At 49.9% G+C, this 27,520-nt stretch overlaps 1 protein-coding gene across 1 annotated transcript; it reads left to right on the top strand.

Annotated features, from left to right (window-relative positions):
- Positions 1-2,139: 2,139 nt before the first annotated feature.
- Positions 2,140-26,810, top strand: KIF23 (kinesin family member 23). The gene is given in 22 exon segments (XM_048482090.1): positions 2,140-2,203; positions 3,203-3,325; positions 3,753-3,858; positions 5,354-5,499; positions 6,453-6,562; positions 8,261-8,373; positions 10,678-10,706; positions 10,708-10,800; positions 10,986-11,088; positions 11,504-11,583; positions 12,146-12,265; positions 12,522-12,681; positions 13,709-13,873; positions 14,766-14,923; positions 15,933-16,106; positions 17,501-17,680; positions 19,031-19,330; positions 22,719-22,949; positions 23,287-23,369; positions 23,724-23,805; positions 23,903-23,973; positions 26,385-26,810. Coding segments are annotated over 22 exon segments (2,658 nt in total). The 5' UTR covers positions 2,140-2,188; the 3' UTR covers positions 26,401-26,810.
- Positions 26,811-27,520: the final 710 nt, after the last annotated feature.

Raw genomic sequence — 27,520 nt, forward strand, 5'->3', positions numbered from 1 at the left:
CTCCTTCCTCCTCCTCCTCCTCCTTCTTCTCCTTCTTCTTCTCCTCCTTCCTCCTTCTTCTTCTCCTTCTTCTCCTTCCTCCTCCTCCTTCTTCTTCTCCTTCCTCCTCCTCCTCCTCCTTCTTCTCCTTCTTCTTCTCCTTCCTCCTCCTTCTTCTCCTTCTTCTCCTTCCTCCTCTTCTTCTCCTTCCTCCTCCTCCTTCTTCTCCTTCTTCTTCTTCTTCTTCTTCTCCTTCCTTCTCCTTCTTCTTCTCCTTCCTCCTCCTCCTTCTTCTCCTTCCTCCTCCTCCTCCTCTTCTTCTCCTTCTTCTCCTTCCTCCTCCTCCTCCTTCTTCTCCTTCCTCCTCCTCCTCCTCCTTCTTCTTCAGCCCCGAGTACTTTACGCAACACATCTGGAATTGGGGTTATCATCCCTTTGGAAATGGCAGAGCCCCTCTGGTTAGGTCGTATAGAGGCCGGTGCGGCGTCACGTTTCAAGCGCGGCGGCCCAATGGCTGCACAGGGATCTTCCATGGAAGTGAAGCCACACCAGTGAGCTGAGCATCCCAGGGCGCTCCGCAGGCAGCTTCCAGGCGGCCAAGTCAGCATGTTTCGTGTACAATAAGAAAGGAGCGTTGCCCAAAGCAGCCCGGTTCCATGCTTCAAACTGCTCAACAAAATGGAATCGTCTTGTAGCTAAAGTGGCAGCAGTTGGTCTAAAGCTGGATTTAAATGGGCTCAGGACAGAAAGTTTGTGCCTGCTCTGCCTCCCTTCTCCATTCCTTTGTCTCTTAGGTTAGACACCGGCCTGTACCTGTTTGGACAGTCCTTAGGCGGCCTGCTTCAGGGCCTTCAGAAAGGGGCCCTTTCAGAAAGACCGGTTTATTGTTGCAATGGCTGGCATCCTAACTGTCTCCCAGAAAAGATTTGTCACCCAAGAGTGCCAGTGTGGTGTGGTGGTGAAGAGCAGGTAGACTCCAATCTGGAAGGCAGTTGAACCCCTTTTTCAGAGCAGCCCTTTTAATTCAGTACCTGTATTAGACAGTAATCTGACCATGCTAATGGCCTTAATCCACCCCCACACTAGCCCCTTGGAAACCTGCCCTTTAAAAAGAAGAAATAGAGATTCAGTATGTGACTGTTTTCAGATAGAAAAAGAAGAGTTTGGATTTCTATCCCCCCCTTTCTCTCCTGCAGGAGACTCAAAGGGGCTTACAATCTCCTTGCCCTTCCCCCCTCACAACAAACACCCTGTGAGGTAGGTGGGGCTGAGAGAGCTCCGAGAAGCTGTGACTAGCCCAAGGTCACCCAGCTGGCGTGTGTGGGAGTGTACAAGCTAATCTGAATTCCCCAGAGAAGCCTCCACAGCTCAGGCGGCAGAGCTGGGAATCAAACCCGGTTCCTCCAGATTAGAGACACGAGCTCTTAACCTCCTGCGCCACTGCTGCTTAGTGAGCCCATAACAAGCTGGGGCAGTTTTGTAGTCTCCATGGCAACCTGGACGTTCTGAACTTGGCCTCTCTGGGGAGGCTGAAACCCACCAAGACACTCATCTTGGGTATCCTCAACCCTGAGCCCAGAGACCAAGTTTGCCAGGGCAAATATGGTAAGGCCAGGTAGATAGTAAAGCAGCCCCAGCAACTCTGATTTGTTCCTGGTGCCCAACACAGAGGGTGAGTACCAGCGATGCAAAGCAGCCTTATGGGGCGCTTTTGGCATTTTCGCACATGCAAAATAATGCACTTTCAATCCACTTTCACAATTGTTTGCAAGTGGATTTTGCTATTTCACACTGTAAAATCCAGCTGCAAAGTGGATTGAAAGGGCATTATTCTGCATGTGCGAAAGCGCCTTTAGTTTGCTTGAGGAGGTGCTGGGCTTGCTGGAACCTCAGTCTGATTCAGCAGAGTTCCTCTTGTGTTCTTTAGCCTTGGGGGGATAGCACGTGAGAGGAGATTTATGTTTCAAAACTGAACACACTTGGTGTCATGAATGATTGTGACAAATAATGCCACCTGCATTAACTGCCGCCAAGTGCAGAGGTGTCCCTCGGGGAGGTCTGAGGTTCATGCCGCTGTTCTCCCATTTTCACACTAATTTCAAGGCAGGCATATATTGTGTGACATCTGTCTGAGCCTTGATTATTTATTTCCAGTAGATTTAAGACCCCCAGGAGGAACGTCCCGAAGAAAGCATATGACAGCAATCTGATGGACCCTGTTGGGGTAAGTGGGTGGCACGCGAACTTTCTTTGCTGGGGGAGGGGGGTTTGAATCTCTCTCCCTGTTAATTTTAGTTGGTTAACCAGAAGAATAAACTTCATGTTTCACGTGATATTTCTTCCTCGCGTGCAAGATGCCGCTTTTCTGATAGCACCCACAGGCTGGGCTTGATAAAGCAAACTCTGCTTCCCAAGAGGACTCTCTCATCCTGCTTCTATGGAAACTGCTGGATTTCAATGGGGCTTCCCAGCCTCTTAGGCTGACGGCTTTTTTGAGCAAAATGGGCTTGCAATGAGATAATTCTCCATATCATATTAAAGGTCTGAACACTTATTTTGTGAACATTACTCTTACCAGTCAAGTAATTTCACAGACTTATAAAGATGGGACCCCATGAGGGAGCAACTGTCCACAGTAGTACAATATTTGTAGGCAAATTCTTTATTTTACCTTGTGACAGCAAACTAGACAACAACTTTCAGTGAGTAAATGTCCATTTCTTGGAAAAAGAAAAAAATAACTTTTAATTAGGCCAAATGATAAAAAAGAGGCCGCAAAAAGTTAACCCTAAAAATACTGAAGGATCCCATGCAAGGAAAATTAATTCTAACATTTCTCAAATATAATTGAATAAATGAGATTCAAAACTAATCAACTTTCAAATTGAGAAAGCTTTGGAAGCCCTTAGAGCAGTCGTTATAACTCTATCCTGTGATGATTCCATAGATAAGCGATTGGTTCTCAAAATAATTGTAAGAGTACAGGCTGCTATATCTGATAATATTCAACTGCTCAGGAAAGATTTAAAGGGCTGCATTTAGCATTTTGCTGGTAATTAAAAAGCAACAACTCTGCCTTTTTCTTTAGCTTCCTTTACTGGTTGTCAAAGATTTAAAAAACCTGTCTGTTTTCTGTCTGACTTTTGGATTTTGCGCAACAGCTCTGAAAAGTACGGTAAACATGCTAAACAGATGTACACCACGACTGCTTTTCCCCCCTCAGGTGTACTGCCGGGTGCGCCCAGTGCCAGATGCAGAATGCTGCATCGAAGTGATCAACAGCACCACCGTCCAGGTTCACCCTCCCGATGGGTCCCGCACCAACCGCAGCGGGGAGTATAAAGAGGTGAGATATGCTGAGAAAGCCCAGACTGAGGGGTTGAGGCCTGGATCTTCCGATGGAGGAGGCAGCCTAGACATCTTGGGCAGGTCGTCAAGCCTGCAGCTGTAGGATAGGCCTGTTCGTTTTGTCAGAGCAGTGGGAGAAGGGATGTTGCTGGAGCTGAACTCAGAAGGTCTCCTCCTGCAGGTAGTGACGGCTCATGGCAAGGGTGAGGGGCCGCAAGGGAACGAGGGAAGTGCAGTGATGCTTTCGTGACAGGTACTAGGAGTGGCTGGAGAGACAGCTCTGCAGAACAGCAGCCACATTGCTGCTTGTTGGGCCAGACTTTGAGAAGCCGCAGTAGACCCCCTCAGGCTTAGGCAAGTAGCCCTCTGTATCCGCACGCCTGCGTCCTTCTCCGTCCATAACAGCTTGTTGACTTTCTCTTCAGGTGCAGTATTCGTTTAAAGAAGTGTTTCGCCCCAACACCTCTCAAAAGTGGGTTTTTGATACAGTCGCTAGACCTCTTGTAGAAGACCTAATCCATGGAAAAAATGGTACGCTCAGATGGCTGGAATGATTTGATGCTAGTTTAGGTTGTTTTTCTACCTACCCCCTTTTCTTCCTTGCATGCACTCACTGTATTTTCTACCCCACTGGTTGTGAGGACTGTTGAGGAGTGATGGAGGGAATTTTTGAACAGGAATGTTGTCATGGCAGACTGTGTGTGTGTTTTTAAATCAACATGTCTAGTTCGAGTGAAATATGTTGTTGTGTGGTTGCTCACGCTGAAAAGAATGCCATAAGCTGTATGACTGAGTTGATTGTTCAGTTTGTAGCTTGCCTTTCCCCAACAAGTCAGGCATTCCAGTTAATTGACCAGTACAATTCAAAGCCACCACCACCACCCCAAGATGCTGTGTGTCTTTCCTGAAGGACCTGCTATTTGGAATCTTCAGAATAAATCACGCCCCCTTCTTTTTTCAAGTTGGGTCTTCCTCACGAAGGTGGTCCATTGAGTTCACCTTCTCTCCCCAGTGTTATGGATGTTCTTTGTAATGTCCTAAGCCAGTGGTGGCGAACCTATGGCACAGGTGCCAGAAGTGGCACCCGGAGCCCTCTCTGTGGGCACATGCAAACAGATTATTTTGGGCTCGATTATTAGCACTAAACCTAAGACTGAGTTTTGGGGAAGCAGTGTAGGTAACTCTGTTAAGCGCTGTTAAACCCCACTGATTTTCATGCGAAGAACTAAAGTGTGATCCTTTACCTGGGAGTAAGCTCGATTGCTGGCAATGGGGCTTGCTTCTGAGTAAACCCCCCTAGGGTCATGATTCACCCATTGGAAGAGTTGCACGGTTGCTTCAAAGCAAAGCCACCGACTACCACCAAGCTTACTCCTGGGTAATGCTGCGCCCTCAGAGAAACCCGGCAGAACCTAAACAATAACCTCAGTATTCAGGTTAAATTGCCATGTTGGCACTTTGCGATAAATAAGTGGGTTTTGGGTTGCAATTTGGGCACTCGGTCTCGAAAAGGTTCGCCATCACTGTCCTAAGCCTACTTCATATCTGAACCGGTTTGCCCAAAGAGATATTTTAGTTTTGCATTTGTACCTTGCAGATCTGCAGTGCGATCCTGCACCTTCTGCACTATTAATTCTGTGATGTGATATGAACTACAGCCAGCAGGCTTCCTACAGTTAGGAGGCGGTGGTGAAAACTGCTGTCAAAGTCATAGGCTAACTTATGGCGACCCTATAGGGTTTCCAAGATGAGAGACATTGGGAAGGGGTTTGCCATCGCCTGCCTCTGCGTAGGCTAGGAGTTCTGAGAGAACTGGGACTGGCCCAAGGTCTCCCAGCAGGCTTCCCGAGGAGTAGTAAAGAATCCAACCCGGTTTTCCGGATCAGCGTCCACTGCTTTTAACCACTACATCACGCTGGCTCTCAAGATAGGATAGAAACACGGGTAGAAAATGCTTGCAAGGAAGGTGAAATTGCTCCTTTTTGACTGTAATATGCATATGAAGTTCTCTCTCCTTGAATTCTAGGTCTCCTTTTTACGTATGGTGTCACGGGGAGTGGAAAAACCCACACAATGACAGGCTCTTCAGGCGATGGGGGGCTCCTTCCCCGGTGTTTGGACGCCGATCTTCGGCGTTTGCCGGACCGTTCCAGGCTACCAAAGATATATAAGGTGCACTGCTGCAAGGTCTTGCAACGTTTTGCAGCTGGCTCGAAAGGAAGTATGCCATGGATCTCACTAATGAACATCCGATGGGAGAGATGCACGATGCGGGGAGAAGAATGCTTCTTGGGCACAGGTTTAGCTCTGCACGTCTCTTATATGGAGATTGGATAAATCTTTATCACCAGACTTCGGACGCCTGTTGAACCATGGGATTTACTTCGGAGTAAAGGCCGCCTTGCGGGGCGCCATCGCCAGACAAGAGCTGACAAGACGCTGAGTCGCCATTACCGTTTAAAATTTATTTACACTTGCTATCTGCCGACCGAGTGCTTATGGAGACCACCGGTGGTTTTCAGGCACGCATCACTCTGGTGTCTGTCGCTACATCTCTAAATACAAATGTAGTACCGATCCGGTGCCCCTCGCATATCGGTTTTTACGCACGGGCGTATTTGTTGTGCGCTCAGTCGCAATTTGCTGCGGCACCTGCTATAACTGAAGGTTCCCGGCCTCATCAAATTTAAGATGCACTTTATCATCCCTAAACACATGTTCTGAAACGCCACTTCAGAAATCGGTATGACGATATCGCCATTATTTGCGGCATTGACGAACACCACCGTGCGCTGTTCACACGAAGTAGAACATATTTTTCTTTTGCGGTAAAGGTTTTGTTAAGACATCGGAAACCACATTCGATTTAGAGTCCGCATATTGCAGTTTTGAGTAGAACCCGCTTTCAAGCACCAGGTCACATTGCCGTTCATTGGGATTTTGCACATCATCAGTACATGTTCTGACGACGCCATAGGATACCTCAATGTCGGCGCCGTACCTTCGAGGGCAGATCTTTTCCGGTACTTCTGCGGAATAAGCGCAACTTTGCTACACCCATCATGCAGCGTTCCACATTGTTCAAGCTCGCTGGGAATGCCTCCCCTCTCTTTGCTTGCTTTCAGGTTTTTAAATTGGACGAGAAGAATGGAGTGGACATTCAGTCTGAGGTTGACGCTTTGCTGGAGCGGCAGAAGAGGGAAGCTCTGCCGGTCCCAAAAACTCCGTCTGGCAAGTAAGTGGCTGCTTGGGTGGAGGGGAGGGGGGGAATATGCTGTGGATGCATCCTCTTGACTTCCATATGCTTGCGTGTTTTCAAGCAAAACCGACAAAATAGACTTCGAGAGGTTAGCTGACACGATCGAACTTCGGAACTCAACACCGCAGGCTGGAAGGCATTAAATTAAGATCAATCAATACGGCGCATTTTTGTCTCTTATCAATGGGGAATTTTACATGTACAACTTCATCCTCAGAATCTACCGGATGAAGCTCTTTTTTGACCCTATCGAGACCAAAGTAGAATGCCGCACTCTTTCAGTGGGACATTTTTCTTAACCCCATCAGATCAGGGCTGGCAAAGTCTGTTTTGGATCTTCGCAGCAAGCCTGGTTTTAGACTCACTGTTTCAGAGTGTTTGGGAATCTCGGTACTTTCTCGGGATAAATGCCAGAAAGATTTGAATGTTACCTGCTCCTTTCGAATGCAACATCACTTTCAAATTGAAACTCAAATAAACTCCACCAGAGATTCATTTCATCTGGCTGGAGTTTATTAGACCGAGTATTGTTTTCTCAGATAGAAGTTGAACAATACGGCTTAAAGAAATTATTCAGCAAAGAATACAGTCATCGTAAACTTCCCAATCAGTTCATGACGATGATGGCGTTGCGAACTTCCATGGCAGCGAAGTGCCGGAAGTGCGGCACTCAGAAACCTCGCAATGAACAACATGCAAACAGGGTATCGTCATGTTGGGGGGGGGGGGATCGCCCCTCCCACACACACATATCTCGGAATGGCTTCAGGCTGCTGGGAAACCAGTCGGTAGCATTAAATCGAACTCCCTGATTTTTTGGGGAAAACGATGTTGAATACGGCTTATTAAAGTGCTGTTAAACCCTTCTGGTACTAAAATACAAAGAACAAGAAATACCGGTCGCTTTATCTGGGAGCCAGTTTGGTGTCTGATAACCAGGCTTGCAATACCAGAGTAAATCCATCTGGGGTAAATGATTCGCAAGTTCAAAGAGTTATATGGGATTGCTCCAGCGCCGAAAACCAACAGAAACTACCACCGAAAGCGCCACTCCAAACCAGCGCACGCCTCAGAGCCGGCAGTTTTTCCTGGCAAACTAAAACCTCAATGTTCAGGTTAAATTGCCGTCGATGGCACTTACCGTCAAAATAAGTGGATTTCGAGTTTGCATTCTGGGAACCGATTACAAAAGGGTTAAACCATCCACTGATTTCGCCAGTTCCCTGGAAAATCATTTCCATACGTTGGAATGCTGTCAGAGGGGAAGATGATCAATGTATGTTTTGGATTGTGAATTAATGAACGCTGGTGGAGTAACTGTGGCTTAAATACAACGATTAAGCAGCTGACTTATTGTAATATTCTGCCAACTCGCTTTCCGCTCTAACTTCAGCGGTAGAGATGGCCGAATAAATTCGAACTTCGGCGTTTCTCATCGCCTTGTGAATTAAACTTTCTGTTTCTTTGGGTATGCGACCTTGCATATAACGATCTGTGCATGGCGGCGTCAATGGAAAATCTTCACGATACTCTCGCGTCATAAGCGTGAACTGCGTCTAACCGTCAATACCAGCCCTTGCAGCTTGCCTAAAGCCTATTGCTGCCCGGTAGCTTGTCCTGTGTCGCTGTCCCAACAACAAAGTGTGGTGACCATGGAGCTCCTCCCTGTTGCAGGCCTCCGCAGTCCAAGATTCTCCGGGAGGATCAGAACCACAACATGTACGTTGCCGGCTGCACAGAAGTCGAAGTGAAATCTACGGAGGAAGCTTTTGAAGTCTTCTGGAGAGGTCAGAGCACTCCTGCTGTGTTTTCAACAGACTGAAGGGGTGACGATTCCGGTCAGCCAGGAACCACCATCAATGGACGAGATCACTGCGCCGGAACAGAACATTTCTCGCACCGAAGCTGGTCCGGAACCAGTGGCTGCACCGTTTCTTTATCGAGGCGGCTTAGAGCTCCATTCGCCGCACGTTCAGAATAAATACGCTTTCAAACTGCTTTCAAGGTAACTCTTTAGGAAGCTATGCAGAACCGGCAAGAATCCACTTTCAAAGCAGTTGTGAAAGTGGTTTGAAAACGCATCTTCACGTATGCTGAAGGGACTTTAAATGTAGAGAATCCTGTGGCCGATGCACTAATCCGACTTAGGACTGGGACGGGGCGGGTTCGAATCACCCGCCCTTACGCTCGACAGTTCTTTCCCGACTCCGAACTCTACGGGATTGATGGGAAACAACCTACGCCATGAGGAGAGCTTCCAGCGTTTGGGACTCTTTAGTTTGGAGAGGAGACAGCTGAGGGGGGATATGATTGAAGTCTATGAAATTATGCATGGGGTAGAAAATCATTGACACCTCTCTCTTTCTCACAATACCGAACCAGGGAACATCCATTCGAAATACCGGGGAAGAATTAAGGACCATAAAAGAAAAACCTACTTCACGCGCATCCGTGTGGTAGATGATTTCGAGAACTCCATGCTGCCTGGGGAGGTGGTGATGACCTTCTTTGGATAACTTCGGGAAGCCGGATTGAATTATGGAGAAGTCGATTTTACGTAATACACAAATCTTCGATCTCGCCTTGATCCTCAGATTGCTGAAATGCCCTTAACCATTTAGAATGGGTAACAGGGAACGGCAACAAACGCGAAAGGCAAGATTTGCTTTCACATCCTGCACGTAAACTCCCAAAGGCTTTCAGTGGAGCCACTGCGAGTCGCAGTGAGCGTGGACTGAATGGACTTCGATCCTGATCCATTCCCGGCTTGTTCATATCGATTATAAGAGATTTTGTTAAATTCGAAGGCAGGATGAATTGGTGACATACCGTAAAGCGCCTTGAATTTCTCTTCTGATCTGTTTATCTGAATGCCTTTGAGTTCCAACACTGATTAAAATTATTTACGAAGATAAACCTATTTTATTATCGGTGCTGCGGTTCTCCAATCACCGCCAGCTGGCTTTTTTGACGCCGAGAGCCACAAATTCTTCGGCCTCTGTCATAATAAGCTGTTTCTGGATACCTGTGGTTGCCGTTATACGCGGGGATTTTCAGGTCTCGGATGAAATGTTTCTCCCACGCGGGCCGTCATTACCCGCCATAGTTGTAAAATCAGAACACCGGGTTTTATCAACTCCGAACTACTCCATCAACCGGAGTTTAAAGCGGAATACTCTGATGAGATGAGAAAGTCTAGTAATCAAATCTTGCAATCACTTCATACCTTTACCACTGGAAAAGAATCGCTCTCCCGCGCCGGAATCAATTATGCCATAGCCGGGTTTTAACGATTTACCGGTTGCAAGGTTCGCACAGATCCATCCCTTCATCCACAGACCCTATGGAACTACGCCGAACTTCATTCAAGCAGGAACAAGGTTGAACTGGGACACTCGGAACTCAGACTTGCAACTTAGCATATACAATGTTTTGCATTTTATACATTCAACAAGGGTACTTTTTCCCTGCCCTGGCAACAGCCTCTCATTGGTCTAGACCAGTGGTGGCGAACCTATGGCACAGGTGCCAGAGGTGGCACTCAGAGCCCTCTCTGTGGGCACGTGCAAACAGAGTCGCCACCACCCACATCTAGATTGGCCTGGGCCGCTGGGCTCAATTATTAGCATTAAACCTAAAACCTAGTTTTGGGGAAGCAGTGTAGGTAACCCTGATAAGCGCTGCTAAATCCCTTTCGGTTTTCATTAGAAGACCTTCAGCGGAATCGTACCTGGAAGTATGGCAGGTTGCTGGCAATGGAACGGCTTGCTTCTGATCAAACATCCGGCGGATGGTGAATTCACCTGTTGGAAGAGTTTCGCAGTTGCTTCAAAGCAGAGCCACCGACTACCAGCAAAGATTACTCCCGAGTAACGCATGCCTTGGAGTCAACCGGTTTTTTAAAAACCAAAACTTCAAGAACCTCAATGTTTCGGTTCGATTTGCGTCCGGCACTTGGCGATATTCGAGATGGGTTTTGAGTTTGCAGTTTGGGCACTTTCGATGCCGAAAAGGTTCGCTTACTTGGAATTGAACCAGATGCGGTTGAACTCGCCAATCATGATAAGCCGTTCGACTGTTTTCGGTAACAGGTGAGAAGAAGAGACGTATTTGTAACGCTCCAGCTGAATCGTGAATCTAGTCGCTCACACAGCGTGTTTCTAATTAAATTAGCCCAGGCTCCGCTGGATGCAGATGGAGACCGTGTTTTACAGGTGACATGAAGTGGGGCGTGAGACCACTCATCTTGTTCCCTGCATGCCGAACCCTTGACCCCCCTCCCCTACCCCCGCTGTTGCAGACGGCAGCCCTGGATGTCACCTTAACCAGACTTGCAGGGGAGGGTTGAGCAGTCCTTCATTCAAAGCACAATTTAAAGGGCCCCTCTTTTGTCTGGCAGGATAAGAACCAGATAACCTTGAGCCAGCTGTCTTTGGTTGACCTGGCGGGAAGCGAGAGGACAAACCGAACGAAAGCAGAAGGCAGCCGATTACGTGAAGCAGGCAGGTGCCGCGTGGGGTCGGTCGCTTCCACTTCCACCCTCCTTGCCTGGAACAAAAGCTGAGTGCCAGCCACCTGACCTGGGTGGCCCAGAGTGGCCCGATCCCATCGGATCTGGGAAACTAAGTTGGGTCGTCCTGGTTACTGCTTGCAGGGGAGACCCCCTAGGAAGTCCAGGGTTACTATACAGAGGCAGGGAGTGACAAACCACCTTCCTTGAAAATTCCATGAGGAGCCACCAGAAGTCCACTGTGACTTGATAGCCCTTTCCAAAAGCCATCTGGCCCCGGAGTCTGAGCATTATGCTACGGAATCCCTAAAGTGTGCAAGGGGAAGCCAGGGACCTCAAAGCATGTTGGGGGGGGGGGGGAATGGCAAGGCACAGTCTTCGATTCTGAAAGCCGTTCTTTCTTGCAGGGAATATTAACCAGTCATTAATGACGCTAAGAACCTGTATAGAAGCTTTGCGAGAGAACCAAACCTACGGGACCAACAAGGTGAATGACGCGGCTTTCCTTTGGCTTTTCTGTGACCCAACAACAACACAAGCCTTTATTGGCATGCAAAACAGGACAAAACTTTAAAACAAAACAAGGTTAAGAAATGCAGTTAAAACTACTAATTTCCAGTATAAAGTTTGCAACAGTTTCACAAAAGAGCACATCAGAGCTGTTCAGGAGATTGGGTATCTTATAACACTCTTGCCACTGAGAACATTGCAAGAAAATGGAATTCATGTATTTCATGCGTATCTTATTGTATTTAGGGCATAGAAACAAAGAATGGTCAAGTGTTTCAACCATAGTCATATCACATGAACAAACTCTTTTAGAATGTTCCAAATTCTTAAATCTTCCCTCCAGCAGAGCTGATGGCAGCACATTACATCTTGCAGTAGCCGAGGCTCTCCTCTGGGTGGGATTAATCAGCAGACGAAGATATGCTGCCATAATTCCACGCTCGCATGGGATTAATAATGTAGAACAGGTTGTCTTGGCTTTTCTGTGACCCTTTCTTTACTCTTCCCGTTTTGGTACTTACGAAAATCGTTTTGTTTAGATGGTCCCCTATCGAGACTCTAAACTGACCCACCTTTTCAAGAACTACTTTGATGGGGAAGGAAAGGTGCGGATGATCGTTTGTGTGAACCCAAAGGCTGAAGACTACGACGAGAGTTTGGTAATTGACTTCTGCCTGCAGGCGGAAGAGTTCAACTGCCTACGATGGGTCGTGGGTTGCAGAATACTTTAAAACTGTGCTACCTGTGGGGTTGGGGCGGGGGGGGGGGGGCTTTTTTGGGATATTGCGTCCAGTGAAGGACCCTGAAGTCTTTCGAGTGAAACTCGACGGGCATCAGTGTGGTTGCCTGGAGATGGGGGTGCTTTCGTCATTTCCCGTGGCACTTCCGTCACGTCGGCAAATTACTCTCTTTCAGCAAGTGATGAGGTTTGCCGAGATCACCCAAGAAGTGGAGGTTGCCAGGCCTCTTGACAGGCCTCTGTGTGGGTTAACGCCTGGGCGCCGGTTTAAGGATCAGGCCTCCAGGGAGGAGCTCTCACAGCAGCTGGAGATCCGAGGGGGCCCATTTGACTTGGGTGAGTCCCAGCAAGCTCTCTCTGTCTCGCCTGCTGACGGAGGCCCTTCTGCGCTGCGTCATGGCTGCGTCACAGTGTGTGGTTTAGCCCTGAGCCATTCCAGCAGAGTAGCTTGGGAGCGGTTGCCTGCTTGTGGATGTGAATTCCGACAGGAGCGTTGTGTTCAACCGAGAGCTATCCGAGTTCTGCGGCTGAGCGGCTCCACACAGTCCCCGCTTTTTCCTGCCCCTCTAATTCCCCGTGCAATGCAGTGCCACTTTGCCATGGGCGGGTATTTGGGACTGGAGGTATGTGGCAGCCGGAGCAGCCGGGGCACAATTGGTGCTAGTAGCTCCGCCTTGGGCCCGTGATAAGAGGCAAGCCCATGCAGAAGCAAGCTGTTTTTAAAGATTTAGCCATTTTATGTTATATTATGTTTATTGTTGTACACCACCCGGAGCCCCTCGGGGATAGGGCGGTATAAAAATCTAATTAATAATAATAATAATAATAATAATAATAATAATAATAATAATAATAATAATAATAATAATAATAATAATAATAATAATTTATTGGCATAGACAACAGTACAACAGTAATAAAAACAGATTAAAAAGCATATACAATACAGGTCGAAGGAAATCTACTGGCGTTTAGTAATTTCCAGGAGAAAGTCTGCCACTATCATACAGAGAGAAGGATCAGGGTTGTCCAACAAGTAGCGTAATCTAATTAAATCGGGGAGATGGGGTAAATGTAAAGGAGTAAGATTCACATACTTGGATCTGATTTCCTTGAATCTGAGACAGTGTAGTAATTGGTGGGCCAGAGATTCAACTGAGCCATCGTTACATGGGCACAATCTTTTAGCCTTTTCTTGCTTATTAAATCTGCCATGTAACAAGGCAGAAGGCATAGCATTAAACCTGGCGAGCATTATGGCTCTCCTTTGAACAGGGTTTATTAAGCAATACAGGTAGTGTGCCAAGTGGCCCCGTTCAAATGGGAGGCAAGCCCATGCAGCCGTTTGCTCTTCCTCTTGCAGAGCGCGAGCGGTCTGCCACAGACATGCTCTTGCAGAGCTTCCCTCCGATGCCCTCCTGTGAGCTGCTTGACATCAACGATGACCAGACCCTTCCTCGCCTGATTGAAGTGCTTGAGAAGCGCCGCCGCATCCGGCAGACGCTGACAGAAAAGTTCAACAAAAATGGTAAGCCCGCGTCACCTGTGTTCAGTGATGTCCTTGCTGCTGTCTCGGGATTGGATTGGGAGAATCTGGATTGGGCTGTGGGGACCAGATTCCCCTCTTGGGAGTGACCTTTGTACTAGGGATCTCTCGCCCTCTGGCCAGAAGACACAATATGCTTTTTTTCAGCTAGGCTAACTAAACTGGCCCCTCTAGCCCCACTGGGGTGTTGTGCTCGTCGACCTCCTCCCAGTAACATAAGAACAAGCCAGCTGGATCAGACCAGAGTCCATCTAGTCCAGCTCTCTGCTACTTGCAGTGGCCCACCAGGTGCCATTGGGAGCTCACAAGCAGGATGTGAAAGCAGTGGCCTTCTGTGGCTGTTGCTCCCGAGCACCTGGACTGTTAAGGCATTTGCCATCTCAGATCAAAGAGGATCAAGATTGGTAGCCATAAATCGACTTCTCCTCCATAAATCTGTCCAAGCCCCTTTTAAAGTTATCCAGGTTAGTGGCCATCACCAGACTCAGGATTACCAAAATCAGTTTACTGCCTCAGAGTAAACGAACAGGTTCACTCCTGAGGTTTTTTGCTGGATCGAACATTCCCGCATTAAGCCGCAGCCTATATCCCCTGCTATGCACCCCCACCCCCTAACAATTTCCCCAAAAGCAAAGGTGTTTACAGGCCGTGCAGTTCCTCCAATGGTGGATCCCTGAGAAGGACCAGGGGGCAGGTGCTGTCTGGCTAGGGAGGGAAAATTGTCACTACGAACCTCCAAACAAGCCAAGCTCCACCCCAAGCAGGGATCCTTTGGTGCCACCCACTCCCGGACTGCCCTGGGGGGAGTGCTGCAAAGCCCTCCGGATGGGGTCTTGACAGGTGGCAAGGCTGCCCAAATCTCTTTGCGTTGCAGTGCTTTTTGTGAAGGGCATGATGCAAGACCTGGAGGCCGGCCTCACCTCTAGGGAGAGCTACGCTCAGGCGAAAATGGCTGAAAAAGACAAAATGATAGGTGGACAGAAGACGGAGATTGAACGGTTGGAGAAGAAAGCCAAGACGCTGGAATATAAGGTTTGTGCTCAGTGGCTGTTGGAACCCTCACTTGTGACTGGATGTCCTTCCTGCTCAGGAGCCCCCGTCCACTCCAGGAGCCGATCTCGCTTGAAATGCTTCTGTCTAACACTTGAGTGACAGTGGCTACTACTTGTCAAGGGTGTGTCTGGGGCATGTAGGTGGGAGAGAAGAAGAAGAGAAGGAGTTTGGATTTATATCCCCCCTTTCTCTCCTGTAAGGAGACTCAAAGGGGCTTACAATCTCCTTGCCCTACCCCCCTCACAACAAACATCCTGTGAGGTGGGTGGGGCTGAAACAGCTCCGAGAAGCTGTGACTAGCCCAAGGTCACCCAGCTGGCATGTGTGGGAGTGCACAGGCTAATCTGAATTCCCCAGACAAGCCTCCACAGCTCAGGTGGCAGAGCGGGGAATCAAACCTGGTTCTTCCAGAGAAGAGTGCACCTGCTCTTAACCACTATGCCACTGCTGCTCCTGGATGGACCCCTGGCCTGAGCCAATATCCCCATGACTACAGTCCCAAATGAAGAACTCAGAAATTGAGCATGATATTCTTTATTGTAGAACTATAGCAGGTCTTGGCAGTTAGAACAGATCTGAAAGTGCATAACAAGCTGTTCATTATTATACACATAAGAGCCCCCTCCTGCCCTTTCCAGCACCAGGTGGAACCGGCTTGAGCAGATTTATATCCCCCCATTCTCTCCTGTAAGGAGACTCAAAGGGGCTTACAATCTCCTTGCCCTTCCCCCCTCACAACAAACATCCTGTGAGGTGGGTGGGACTGAAAGAGCTCCGAAAAGCTGTGACTAGTCCAAGGTCACCCAGCTGGCGTGTGTGGGAGTGCCCAGGCTAATCTGAATTCCCCAGATCAGCCTCCACAGCTCAAGCGGCAGAGCTGGGAATCAAACCCGGTTCCTCCAGATTAGAAAGCACTTGCTCTTAACCTCCTACGCCACTGCTGCTCGCCCCTTGTTGCGAGTTGTGGCAGCTGCCATTTGCCCTACAGGTTGACGTTTTGGAGAAAACGGCGACCATTTATGAGGGAGAGAAGCGCAACCTGCAGCAGGAGCTGGACGCCAAGAGCCAGAAGCTGCAGCGTCAGGCTTCCGAGAAGCGGCGACTGGAAACACGGCTGCAGGGCATGGTGACGGAGACCACGATGAAATGGGAAAAGGAATGTGTAAGTGGCAGGGGGCTCTCAAACCCCAGTGGAAATGTGACCACGAGGAAGAGCGACTCTCCTCCCCTCCCCCCATAAGATTTCATTTATTAAGGTACTTTTCTCCTTGGAAAACGGTTGTGGATCTGAGCAGACTCCGGTGAGGGCCCGTTATCGGGCCTACCAGTTGGTGGCAGCGAAGAAGGCATACTTCTCCATCCCCATCGTGTCCACAAGTAGCTGTCCAGCAGAGTTATTTAGGGAGGTTAACAGCTCACTGTCCTCTCTCAGAATGCTCCCTGGTATCTGCTGAGACCATTTTACTGGGCACTGCAAGGATAAAAGCCCTTCGGGGATAGGGCGGTATACTAAATGTAGTAATAATAATAATAATAATAATAATAATAATAATAATAATAATAATAATAATAATAATAAAAAATAAAAGTTGCTCAGATCTGCACAGGATTGGATTCCACTGTGGCACAGCGTCCTGGGAAGGTGTCCGGAGCACCGTCTGGTCCTATTTTGTTGGACCAATTTCAGTTTTTGAGGCCTGAGGATACGGACAAGCTGCTTGAAGGGGGGCAGCCGACAACTAAGTCCTCTAGACCCTTGTCCATCCTGACTAATAAAAGTTAGCTGGTGGAAGGCTGGCCCAGCGGGTTCCGAGCAAGTGAATGCAAGGGAGGGGGTCGTGCTGGTGCAAAGAGGTGGTGGTCCACCCTCTTTCGACGGGGCCTTCCTTGGCCCCCCTGGAACTGGGCAACTATCGCCTGGTGACCACATCCCATTTTTGGGCGCTGTCTTGGAGACAGTGATGGGAGCTCACTACAGATGTACTTGGAGGAAACTGATTTTCTGGGCTCATGCCAATCTGGGCTCATGCCAATCTGGTCGTGGCACGGAAACGGCCTTGGTCATTTTGATGGATGACCTCTCCTGGGAGAGAGACGGGGGATGCCGCCCTATTGATCTCCTGGATTAGCAGCTTTTGATAAGATAGACCTTGGTATCTTGCTGGACCAACTCCAGGGAGAGGGGTGGGGGTGGGGGGTATTGTAATGCAGTTATTCCATCTCCAGGGTTGGTTCCAGAAGAGAACATTGGGAGACAGGTGCTTGCAGTCCTGGGAGCTCCTTGGGAGGGTTCCCGAGGGCTCTGACCTGTCCCTGATGCTGTTTAACATCTGTATGAAGCTGCTGAGAGGTCAGCAGCGGATATGGAGTTGGGCGTCACCAATAGGCGGACAACACTCAGCTCCATTTCATTGGAGTCAGGAGAGGCCGCCCTCCATGTGCTCGACAGTTGCCAGGCAGCAATTCTGGGCTGAAGCTCCATCAGATCAGTCGGCTGGCAAAATTTCTTCTCTCTCTTGCAAAGGCTAGCTCCTCACTGTCCGTCACCCCTTGCAGGAGCGGCGGGTGGCAGCCAAGCAGCTCGAGATGCAGAACAAGCTGTGGGTGAAAGACGAGAAGCTGAAGCAGCTGAAAGCCATCGTCACTGAGCCCAAGGCCGGCAAGCCAGAGAGGCCTTCTCGGGAAAAGGACCGGCAGAAAGCAGGGCTGCGATCGGTGTCGCCTCCACCAGTCCCTGTAAGGAGCCTTAAGCCTCCTGGGTGAAATGAGTGGTGTGTGTGTGTGTGTGTGTGTGTGTGTGTGAGAGAGAGAGAGAGAGAGAGAGAGAGAGAGAGAGAGAAGGTATGTGTTGTGGCTGCGCTTTGTCCTCAGTTGTGTGTCTGTCTTATGTGTGGATCTGCATTCTTGCCAGCCAGCTGCTCCCTCGTGACCTGGGAGTGGGTTCCCGTGCACTCCTCCCTCCCATCTGTCTTCTGCATCCAGGCTGGACGAATGGAGTGGTGGGAGGGGGGAGGTCTGCACCTTGCTTCTGCCTCCCAAGACTCCTGTGGCTGTGCTGGTTTTGTGCTGCTGTTGGGTTACATAAGAACAAGCCAGCTGGATCAGACCAGAGTCCATCTAGTCCAGCACTCTGCTACTCGCAGTGGCCCACCAGGTGCCTTTGGGAGCTCACCTGCAGGATGTGAAAGCAATGGCCTGCTGCTGCTGTTGCTCCCAAGCACCTGGTCTGCTAAGGCATTTGCAGTCTTAGATCAAAGAGGATAAAGATTGGTAGCCAGAGATTGACTTCTCCATAAATCTGTCCAAGCCCTTTTTAAAGCTATCCAGGCTAGTGACCATCACCACCTCCTGTGGCAGCATATTCAAAACACCAATCACACGTTGTGTGAAAAAATGTCTCCTTTTATTAGTCCTAATTCTTCCCCCCAGCATTTTCAATGAATGCCCCCTGGTTCTAGTATTGTGAGAAAGAAAGAAAAATTTCTCTCTGTCAACATTTTCTACCCCATGCATAATTTTATAGACTTCAATCATATACCCCCCAGACGTCTCCTCTCCAAACTAAAGAGTCCCAAACGCTGCAGCCTCTCCTCATAAGGAAGATTCTCCAATCTCTCAATCATCCTTGTTGCCCTTCTCTGCACTTTTTCTATCTCTTCGATATCCTTTTTGAGATGTGGCGACCAGAACTGAACACAGTACTCCAAGTGCGGTTGCATCACGGCTTTATATAAGGGCATGACAATCCTTGCAGTTTTATTCTCAACTCCTTTCCTAATGATCCCCAGCATAGAGTTTGCCTTTTTCACAGCTGCCATGCATTGAGTTGACATTCCAACTATCAACTAAGACGCCCAAATCCCTTTCCTGGTCTGTGACTGATAGCACTGTCCCCTGTAGTGTGTATGTGAAGTTTGGATTTTTTGCCCCTATGTGCATCACTTTACATCTTGCTACATTGAACTGCATTTGCCATTTCTTAGCCCACTCACCTAATTTATCAAGGTCCGCTTGGAGCTCTTCGCAATCCTTTGCGGTTTTCACCACCCTTCATAATTTGGTTTCACTAACTTCACCTCTCTTCAGTTTTCTAGGAGCTGTGCCTTCACTCAGCTCCCTACTCAGCCGGCTGGCACAAGCGAGCCACGGCCGTACAGGCGCTCTAACTCCTGCGACAACATTTCCGTGTCCTCCTGCATCTCTGAGTGGGAGCAGAGAAGGCCTGCCCCTGGCAGCAGCTACCCCAGTGTTGGCGGCGGCACGCCCGCAGCCAGGAATAGGAGGCAGGAGCCAGAGACGGCCAGGTCATGTGCTGTGTCAGAGAGGAGGCGGGGCATGCACTGGACTGGAGCCCTTCAGGTCCCCAGCGGTGGAGAGGGACTACAGGTAGGACAGGGCCTCCGTTGCAGCGGCAGAGCTATTCCCAGTAGTGAATTGGGGGCAAAGTTTGGCCACAAGAAGCAGAAGAGGCCCAGCTGAGTTGTCTTGTCATCCTATGACAGTGGTGGTGAACCTATGGCACGGGTACCAGAGGTGGCACTCACAGTCCTCCCTGTGGGCACGCACAAACAGAGTGCCCCCCCCCCCCCACATCTAGGCTGGTCTGGGCCGCTGGGCTCGATTATTAGCATTAAATTAAGACCTAGTTTTGGGGAAGCAGTGTAGGTAACCCTGTTAAGCACTATTAAACCCCACTGATTTTCATGCGAAGAACTAAAGTGCGATCCTTTACCTGGGAAGTAAACAGGTTTACGCTGCTGGCAATGGGAGGCTTGCTTCACAGATGCATCCCTTCTGGGGTCGTGATTCAGCCACCAACTACCACCAAGCTTACTCCGAAGTAACGCACGCCTCGGAGCCAACCGTTTTTTCTAAACTAAAACCTCAGTATTCAGGTTAAATTGCCGTGTTGGCACTTTGCAATAAATAAGTGGGTTTTGGGTTGCAATTTGGGCACTCGGTCTCGAAAAGGTTCGCCATCACTGGACTATGAGAAGGGCTGCTCTGCAGTGTCTTTTGGGGCTCCCTGACTCCAGCACCCGAGAAGGCATTTAAAACTGGGTTTGGTTGGTTGAGCGACCTCCCGATTTGGCCTTTGGGTTTCTCTGAAGTCCAGCCCATCACACACACGCTCTGCCTGTCTGTCTTTTCTTTGGAAGCGCCCCCACCCCCCCCTCTTCTCCTCGGGCTTCAAATCCCCCTCCTTTTGCAACGTTTTGTCTGCCCAGCAACCAGCACTTGCTGCTGGTCTCCTTTGGACAGGGTCCTGATAAACAGGCTGCTGCGTGGCTGTGAATTTTGTTGTCGGGAAACCTGAGGCTTTTTCACACGCGGTCTTTGCTTAGGCTGTCCTCTTTCATTCAGTGGCCAAAGGAACGCCTGGTGGAGATGGGAAACACAAGGCCTTGTCTGTCTTCTGTGTTTACAGTCTTCTGTGTTTGTGACTAAGGTGGCTTCAGTTGAAACATTTACGCTGTTTTTCATTTAAAAAAGAAAATATCCAAAGCATCTTTTATCTTTTAACTGGTTAAGAACATAAACAAGCCAGCTGGATCAGACCAGAGTCCATCTAGTCCAGCTCTCTGCTACTCGCAGTGGCCCACCAGGTACCTTTGGGAGCTCACCTGCAGGAGGTGAAAGCAAGGGCCTTCTGCGGCTGTTGCTCCCGAGCACCTGGACTGTTAAGGCATTTGCAATCTCAGATCAAAGAGGATCAAGATTGGTAGCCAGAGATCGACTTCTCCTCCATAAATCTGTCCAAGCCCCTTTTAAAGCTATCCAGGTTAGTGGCCATCACCACCTCCTGTGGCAGCATATTCCAAACACCATTGCAGTGCTTGCCCTGGTTGGCCGCTGTTGTTGGACCAGAGCGGCTGCTGTTGAGATCCAGCAGGGCTTTGCTTGTCATGTTTTTCTTTCCTTTTTAATGTAAGCTTGGCGTATTCTTGACTGTGGCTAAAGACTCGTTGTTTAAATGAGAGCCACTCTGGTGGGTGGGGTGGCTTCAGTTCACACCTGAACCCGAGGCCAACCCATTCCAGACATGCACTCCGTTCCAAAGTGAATCATCCTCAGCAGAGCAGCCAGATTGACCACGGCTGCAAGGCAGAGACCTTGTTTCCTATTCAGCTTGCGTAATAGGAGAACAGAGTCGCTTGGCGACCTTGGTTGACTCGCCCATGGTACTGTTGCTTTGCCAAGGATGCCAGTGCAACTTTTTGTTGCAAAGCACAGCTGAAGTTGTATCTGGGCTCCGTGATGCAGTGCCACTGTGCAGGCTGGCCACCTGGCAGGCCACATCCATCTAGTGCAGGGGACCTCTTTTCTAGCACCTGCCAAGGAAGTGGACAGGGCCAGGTAGGGCTTTTGCCCAGCAAGTTTCCGATAGACTGTTACAAAATTTGATTGGCTGTGCAGACTTCTTAAAGCGTTTAAAATGTTGCTTTGGCAGCACTGGCATGTTTAGGGTAGGTCAAGCCAGGGTGTGGGTCCTGGGTGCTCCTTGCCTAGGGATTCGCCTAGGCCAATGATGGCGAACCTATGGCACGGGTGCCAGAGGTGGCACTCGGAGCCCTCTCTGTGGGCACGCGCACAGTGTTCATCATGGGTGGGCAGAAAATCACCCTCCTACATACACACACACATCTAGGCTGGCCTGGGCCACTAAGCACGGTGTGCGCGCACCACGATGAGCAGGAACTCGGCTGGCGGGCCTGGTGCCTGTGCTCCGGGTGGCTGCTGCCTGGGGGGGCGGGGCACAGAGGAGGCAGAGATGCTAGAGAGGCACAGAGCGGTGCGCGCGGGACTTGCCGGAGGCTAGAGCAGGCTGGCCCCTGCTCCAGCGGGTGGGGCGGAGGAAGAGGGAGCCAACCGTTTTTTAAAAAAATCTAAAACCTCAGCGTTCAGGTTAAATTGCCGGGTTGGCACTTTGCAATAAATAAGTGGGGTTTGGGTTGCAGTTTGGGCACTTTGGTCTCGAAAAGGTTCGCCACCACTGCCCTAGGCCGTCCCTTTGCAAAACAGGAAGCCGCTGCCGCCGCTCGGAGGACTTGTCTACTCACCACTAAGAAGCAGTGGGTAGACCAATTTGGCTTTCTGGAAGGTAGATCAGCCTTCTGGAGAGCCAGTTACCCGTAGTTGAAAGTTATGGGTATCAATACTTCTTAATGGCAGGTAGACCAGCCCTCCAGAGAGCTGGTTACCTGTAATTGAAAGTAATGGCAAACCTGGCCACTGGAGAGTTGGTTTCGAGATGGGGAAGACCTGTCAGATTGGGGGCGGGGGCCAGGGGTGGGTGCAATTGCAGTGCTTGCCCCGGGTGCCATTTTCTGTAGTTATGCCCCTGTTTGTCAGCAGCAGCAGCAACCACCAGATTTGTACCGTGTGACTAAAGTTGAGGTGTGGCCATCGTTTTGTGACTGGTTCCACCTCCTCAGGCAGCCATTTTCTCACTGTGCCCTCCACGTCACGTCAGAATTCCAAATGTGCCCACAGGCTTAATAAGGTTGGGTGCCTGATTCTGAACATGGTTCCAGCCAGAGGTGGGATCCTGCCGGTTCGCAATGGTTCTGTGGGGCTCCCCTAAGTCATGCCAGGAAGGCCAACCGTGTTGGCAAGACTGGCCCTGTTTGTGTTGAGAATTAAAGAGCAGTTACTGGCCTTTATTTCTCACGAACTTTAGTCCCTTGATGACATAAGTTAGGGAGGCCCCCAAAGAGATCCCTGTGGCTGCTCACCCGTGGCTCTTCCCATTCGTTTTTGTGATCTGATCCAGAACGCTCCGCCAGTCCGCCTCAGGCATCGGCGCTCCCGCTCAGTGGGGGAGAGGTGGGTGGACCACAAGCCCTCCTCCAACATCCAGGTAGAAACAGTCATGCAGCCCCAGGTGCCTCACGCCATCACTGTGGCGGCTGCCAGTGAGAAAGCCTTGGCCAAGTGTGACAAGTACATGCTGACTCACCAGGAACTGGCTTCCGACGGGGAGATCGAGACCAGGTTGATTAAGGTAAAGAAAGGGTATCGGGCAGGGTTCTCAGTGGGGAGGCGTGAACCCTGGGAGACGTCTGTCGCTGTGTCAGAGGGCGTCGTCTTTCTGCGAGCGGGCGCTGAAGGAAACGGGCTGTGGTGGGAGTCTGCAGGCTCGCCTTCTAGCGAGACCTCCTTCTTCATGGCCCAGCGCAGTTTAATTTGGAGCTCAGAGAAGATGACAGTTTTTTCAGGCCAGGCCTGCGCAATCTCTAAGCTAGAAGAGGCTGGTTGGAGCCAGCCTAGAAGCACCTAAATGACATCCCACTTAACGGCTCTCTGCAGCAGAGGGAAGCTGACCTGTGTTTTGCTTCCAGGGCGACGTTTACAAGACCAGAGGGGGTGGCCAGGCAGTCCAATTCACGGAGATCGAGACCCTGAAACAGGAGTCGCCCACTGGGTGAGTCTGGCCCTGGAATGAGGGAGAACCAGAGACCACATCTGTGGCTGAACATGAAGGCCGGGGCAGCTATCTCCCAATAGTAGGAGTCTGTTCGTTTGGGGTTAAGTATTTTCCAAATAAGGAATAAAAACCTCATAAAAGGATCAGAGACATGTTGAGAAACACCCAGATTTGGTCCTTCCCAGCTGGCCGTGTAGGTGGGCATCCTGCTTTCCCCTCCTCAGCTGTGTGTATGCAGAAGGCTGCCATGGGAGTCCTTGGCCTGGAAGCTGGGGACCAGTTAAGCCGCAAATACAAACTTGTCCCGACCGCCATCGGGCACCGATTCTAAATATTCTCTGCTGTTTCCAGTCGAAAGCGGCGAACTTCTTCCTTGGATCCTCCTCTGCCAAGTGATGCTGCAGAGGCACAATGGACAGATGTAGAAACACGAGTGAGTTTGAGGAAGGGGAGGTGAAGCTTCTTTGGGGGGTGCTGCCGGGTCGGCTCTTGACCCCAGGGCACACGTGTGTGTGTTTGTGTCTTTGCAGTGTTCTGTTGCCGTGGAGATGAAGGCCGGCTCAAGCCTTGGACCTGGGTACCAACATCACGCTCAACCCAAGTAAGTCTCTTCTTCGGGCGAGGCAGACTCTCGAGGCATTTTGCAGGTTTATCCTAGCGAAGGCTGGGCTTGCTGCTGACCACTGAGGGGGAGGCTGTGAGACCCCTCTCAGAGCGCATCCCTGGATCCCAATTACTCTCCAGTGGCTGGTCTTCTATTCCTATGTAGAGGGCTGGAGCTTCTGGTGGCCATGTGATTTCAGGAGACCTTGGAGGAGGCGGGAATCTAGGCCTGTTTCAGCCCAGGTTCAGGCTCGGGTTTGGGGTGGGTTTCGTTTATTTCTACCCTGTTTCCCCTAATATAAGACATCCCCAAAAAATAAGACATAGTAGAGGTTTTGCTGAAGTGCGAAATATAAGGCATCCCCCGAAAGTAAGACATAGCAAAGTTTTTGTTTGGAAGCATGCCCGACGAACAGAACACAGGAAAAATAAGACATCCCCTGAAAATAAGACATAGCACATCTTTGGGAGCAAAAATTAATATAAGACACTGTCTTATATTTGGGGAAACACGGTAGGCTGCCTTTCTCACTGAGACTCAAGGAAGATGACCAAGGATTAATGGCAAGAGGACTTAGAATAGGACTTAGAACGAGAGGAACAATTGGAGGGTGTGGTTCCCGACCTTTTAGAGTACGAAGACATCTTTTTAATATTAACATTTTTTGCAGCTGCCCCTCATGAGATAGTAGTTGTATTAAGGGAGCAGCAGTGGCGTAGTGGTTAAGAGCAGGTGCACTCTAATCTGGAGGAACCGGGTTTGATTCCCAGCTCTGCCGCCTGAGCTGTGGAGGCTTGTCTGGGGAATTCAGATTAGCCTGGGCACCCCAACACACGCCAGCTGGGTGACCTTGGGCCACACGCATCTAAGCATAGTTCACCTAAGCATAATACTAATTCCCTGGACTTGGTGGGTTAAGAACTTTGAGTGGTTTAAAATGGTTATATCTTCATTTGAAAATTGTGCTTGATACCTCTCGGGCAGATCTTGGCGAACGCAGCATAGAACTCTCTTCTAAAGATAGATCAGTAAACGTCAAGGTTTGGCCTTTTGCAGATAGGTGCCGGTCACACTGGAAGCAATCTGGAAAACTGGCAGTTTTGCAAGGCATGTTTAGAAGGCAGGAAGGGGCGTCTGAGGTAAAAAGAACAGTATGTTTGGCGTGTGGGTGTTTTTTTGAGGCAGGAGTTTGGCTCTGGAATCTCGGGGGGGGGGTGTTCGGTGGGTCAGTGGGAGAGCCTCTGCTTAGCATGCAGATCCCCGGCTTATCCAGTTAAGGATCGAGTCGTGTTTTTTCCCTGAGCTGCTGCCAGTCTGAGACCATGCTGACGTTGGTGGACCCAGGGCCTGGATCCGTGGGAGGCAGCTGCGAGCGTTCCGGGGAACCTGCTGAGCAGATCATTTTAATATTAACATTTTTTGCAGCTGCCCCCTATGAGATAGTAGTTGTATTAAAGGAGAAGCAGTGGCGTAGGAGGTTAAGAGCTCGTGTCTCTAATCTGGAGGAACCGGGTTTGATTCCCAGCTCTGCCGCCTGAGCTGTGGAGGCTTATCTGGGGAATTCAGGTTAGCCTGTGCACTCCCACACATGCCAGCTGGGTGACCTTGGGCGAGTCACAGCTTCTTGGAGCTCTCTCAGCCCCACCTGCCTCACAGGGTTGTGAGGGGGGGGGGAAGGGCAAGGAGATTGTCAGCCCCTTTGAGTCTCCTACATGAGAGAAAGGGGGGATATAAATCCAAACTCCTCCTCCTCCCCCCCCTCCTCCTCCCCCCCCCCCAAGCGGCACAGACGGACAAGGAGTTGTCTGGGGGGCCGCTGAGGACTTCCTCTCCCTCCGTGCGCCAAATATTTCCCCTCCTTGCCAGTCTGGAGAACCAGTGTGCTCTAGTAGTTTGGGACCCCAGTTTGAATGCCAGCTCTGCCGTAGAAACATGTTGGGTCCCTTGTCACAGGGCTGTTGTTAGGATAAAATGGAGGCGGGGAGAATGATGTAAGCTGTGTAGAAAAGGTGGGGTAGAAATGAAGTAAGTAAAAGTAGATTTGCAGAGATAGAAGCGAGACTTTTGCTTGCTGTCTGACCCTGGCGGGCCTATCCTCAGACATCTTGCCCACGTAAATGCAGAGAATTGGCTGCCCCCTGTGTGTGCCCTTCCTGACCAGCCATTGGCTTACTTTCTGTGATGTCATCACATGAACTGCTGGGGGTGGGGTTGAAAAGCAGTGTTGCTCCTGCAGGAAAAGAGTGCTCTGTGTTTGCGTGCCAGTTCCCCCATGATCTAAGGCCAAAGTTGTTGGGCAGGCAAGAGAGTTTTGCGTGGGGAAGGGGGAGGAGTGTGTAATTTTGCTTTGTGTTGCTTCTTATAAAGGATGAGCATCCCAAAGTTAAAGTTTCTCTCTCTCTTTGCAGGCGCAGGAAACCTTGAGAAATGTTCTGCAACCTGTTCTGTTGTCCAAGGGATCTTTTCAGACTGCCTGCTTCTACTGTTACTTCTTGACTCCTCCCCACCCCTCACAAAGCTGGCTGTCGCTCCAGACGTGTTCTTCTGGATAGCGCAGCCTTCTTTTCCCTCTTGCCTTCACAAGTTTTTTGTATTAAAAATGCTGTTATTTATTTAGTTCTTGTGAAGTGTTTTGGAATATCCGGGTGCTAGTTTAGAATGGCAGCCTCAGTTAGCACCTGCCTGTACTTTGTGTAGGATGAAGTGGAGGGCGGCTGTTCCGGGCAGGGCCGCTGGGATGTCTCTCTCCCTTCGCTTGTTGGTGCGATTTGACACACGTTGCAGGAAAGAAACCTTTCGATCCCAAATGGCAAATAAAAACTGGATTAAAAGCACCTCGCCTTCCCTGTCCTTGCTGACCTACTCCCAGCCCGCGTGGCTCCTTGCCTGAAGCTTGAAAGAGCCAGCCGGTGAGCTCCCTTGCTGAGAGCGTGTTGCCCGAAGGCTATTTCCATCACCCCCAGCAGAGTCACACGTTAAGACTAAGGGCCGGCGGGCCGGCCAGGTCAAGGCTGCCGTCCCACTGCTTCTGGCCGGCTTCGTGGAGTGCAGAGCTCTAGCAAAAGTGTTTGGCCTGCAGTGATTCTTGCAGCTAAGAACACAATTGACTGTTAACAAGGTGTGTTGTTATCTTTTGTTGACTGGTCTGACGTCTGGTGACAGAGAAATATTAAGGCTGAGGATGCCAAAGAAGACAGACAGCACACGGGCATGCCCCCCCCCCCCCGGAGCACGGTTGAAGCATCAGTTATCTGCCCTTTGCGCCCCCCCCCCCCCCAAATACAAGACTGTCTTGCATTGGTGTGGGTTGGCAGCCAGGGCCCGACTTGAATTGCTGCAGCCTTTGAAACCATTTCTGCTTGTATGTTGTGCTGACCCCTCAGAAGTAAAATGCCGCACTGTTCTGAAGTTGCTTTTGGCTCTGCTGGCCACCAGTCATCAGACAGTGTCTCAAAACTATGCACTGAGCTGGTGCTGTTGATTTAGTGAAGGGCAAGGGAAATGAAAGCAACCTTGCAGGGTCGGTGGGTATGTTCAGAAGGGG

Source organism: Sphaerodactylus townsendi, linkage group LG17 (assembly GCF_021028975.2).
Source record: "Sphaerodactylus townsendi isolate TG3544 linkage group LG17, MPM_Stown_v2.3, whole genome shotgun sequence".
Classification (NCBI taxonomy): domain Eukaryota; kingdom Metazoa; phylum Chordata; class Lepidosauria; order Squamata; family Sphaerodactylidae; genus Sphaerodactylus; species Sphaerodactylus townsendi.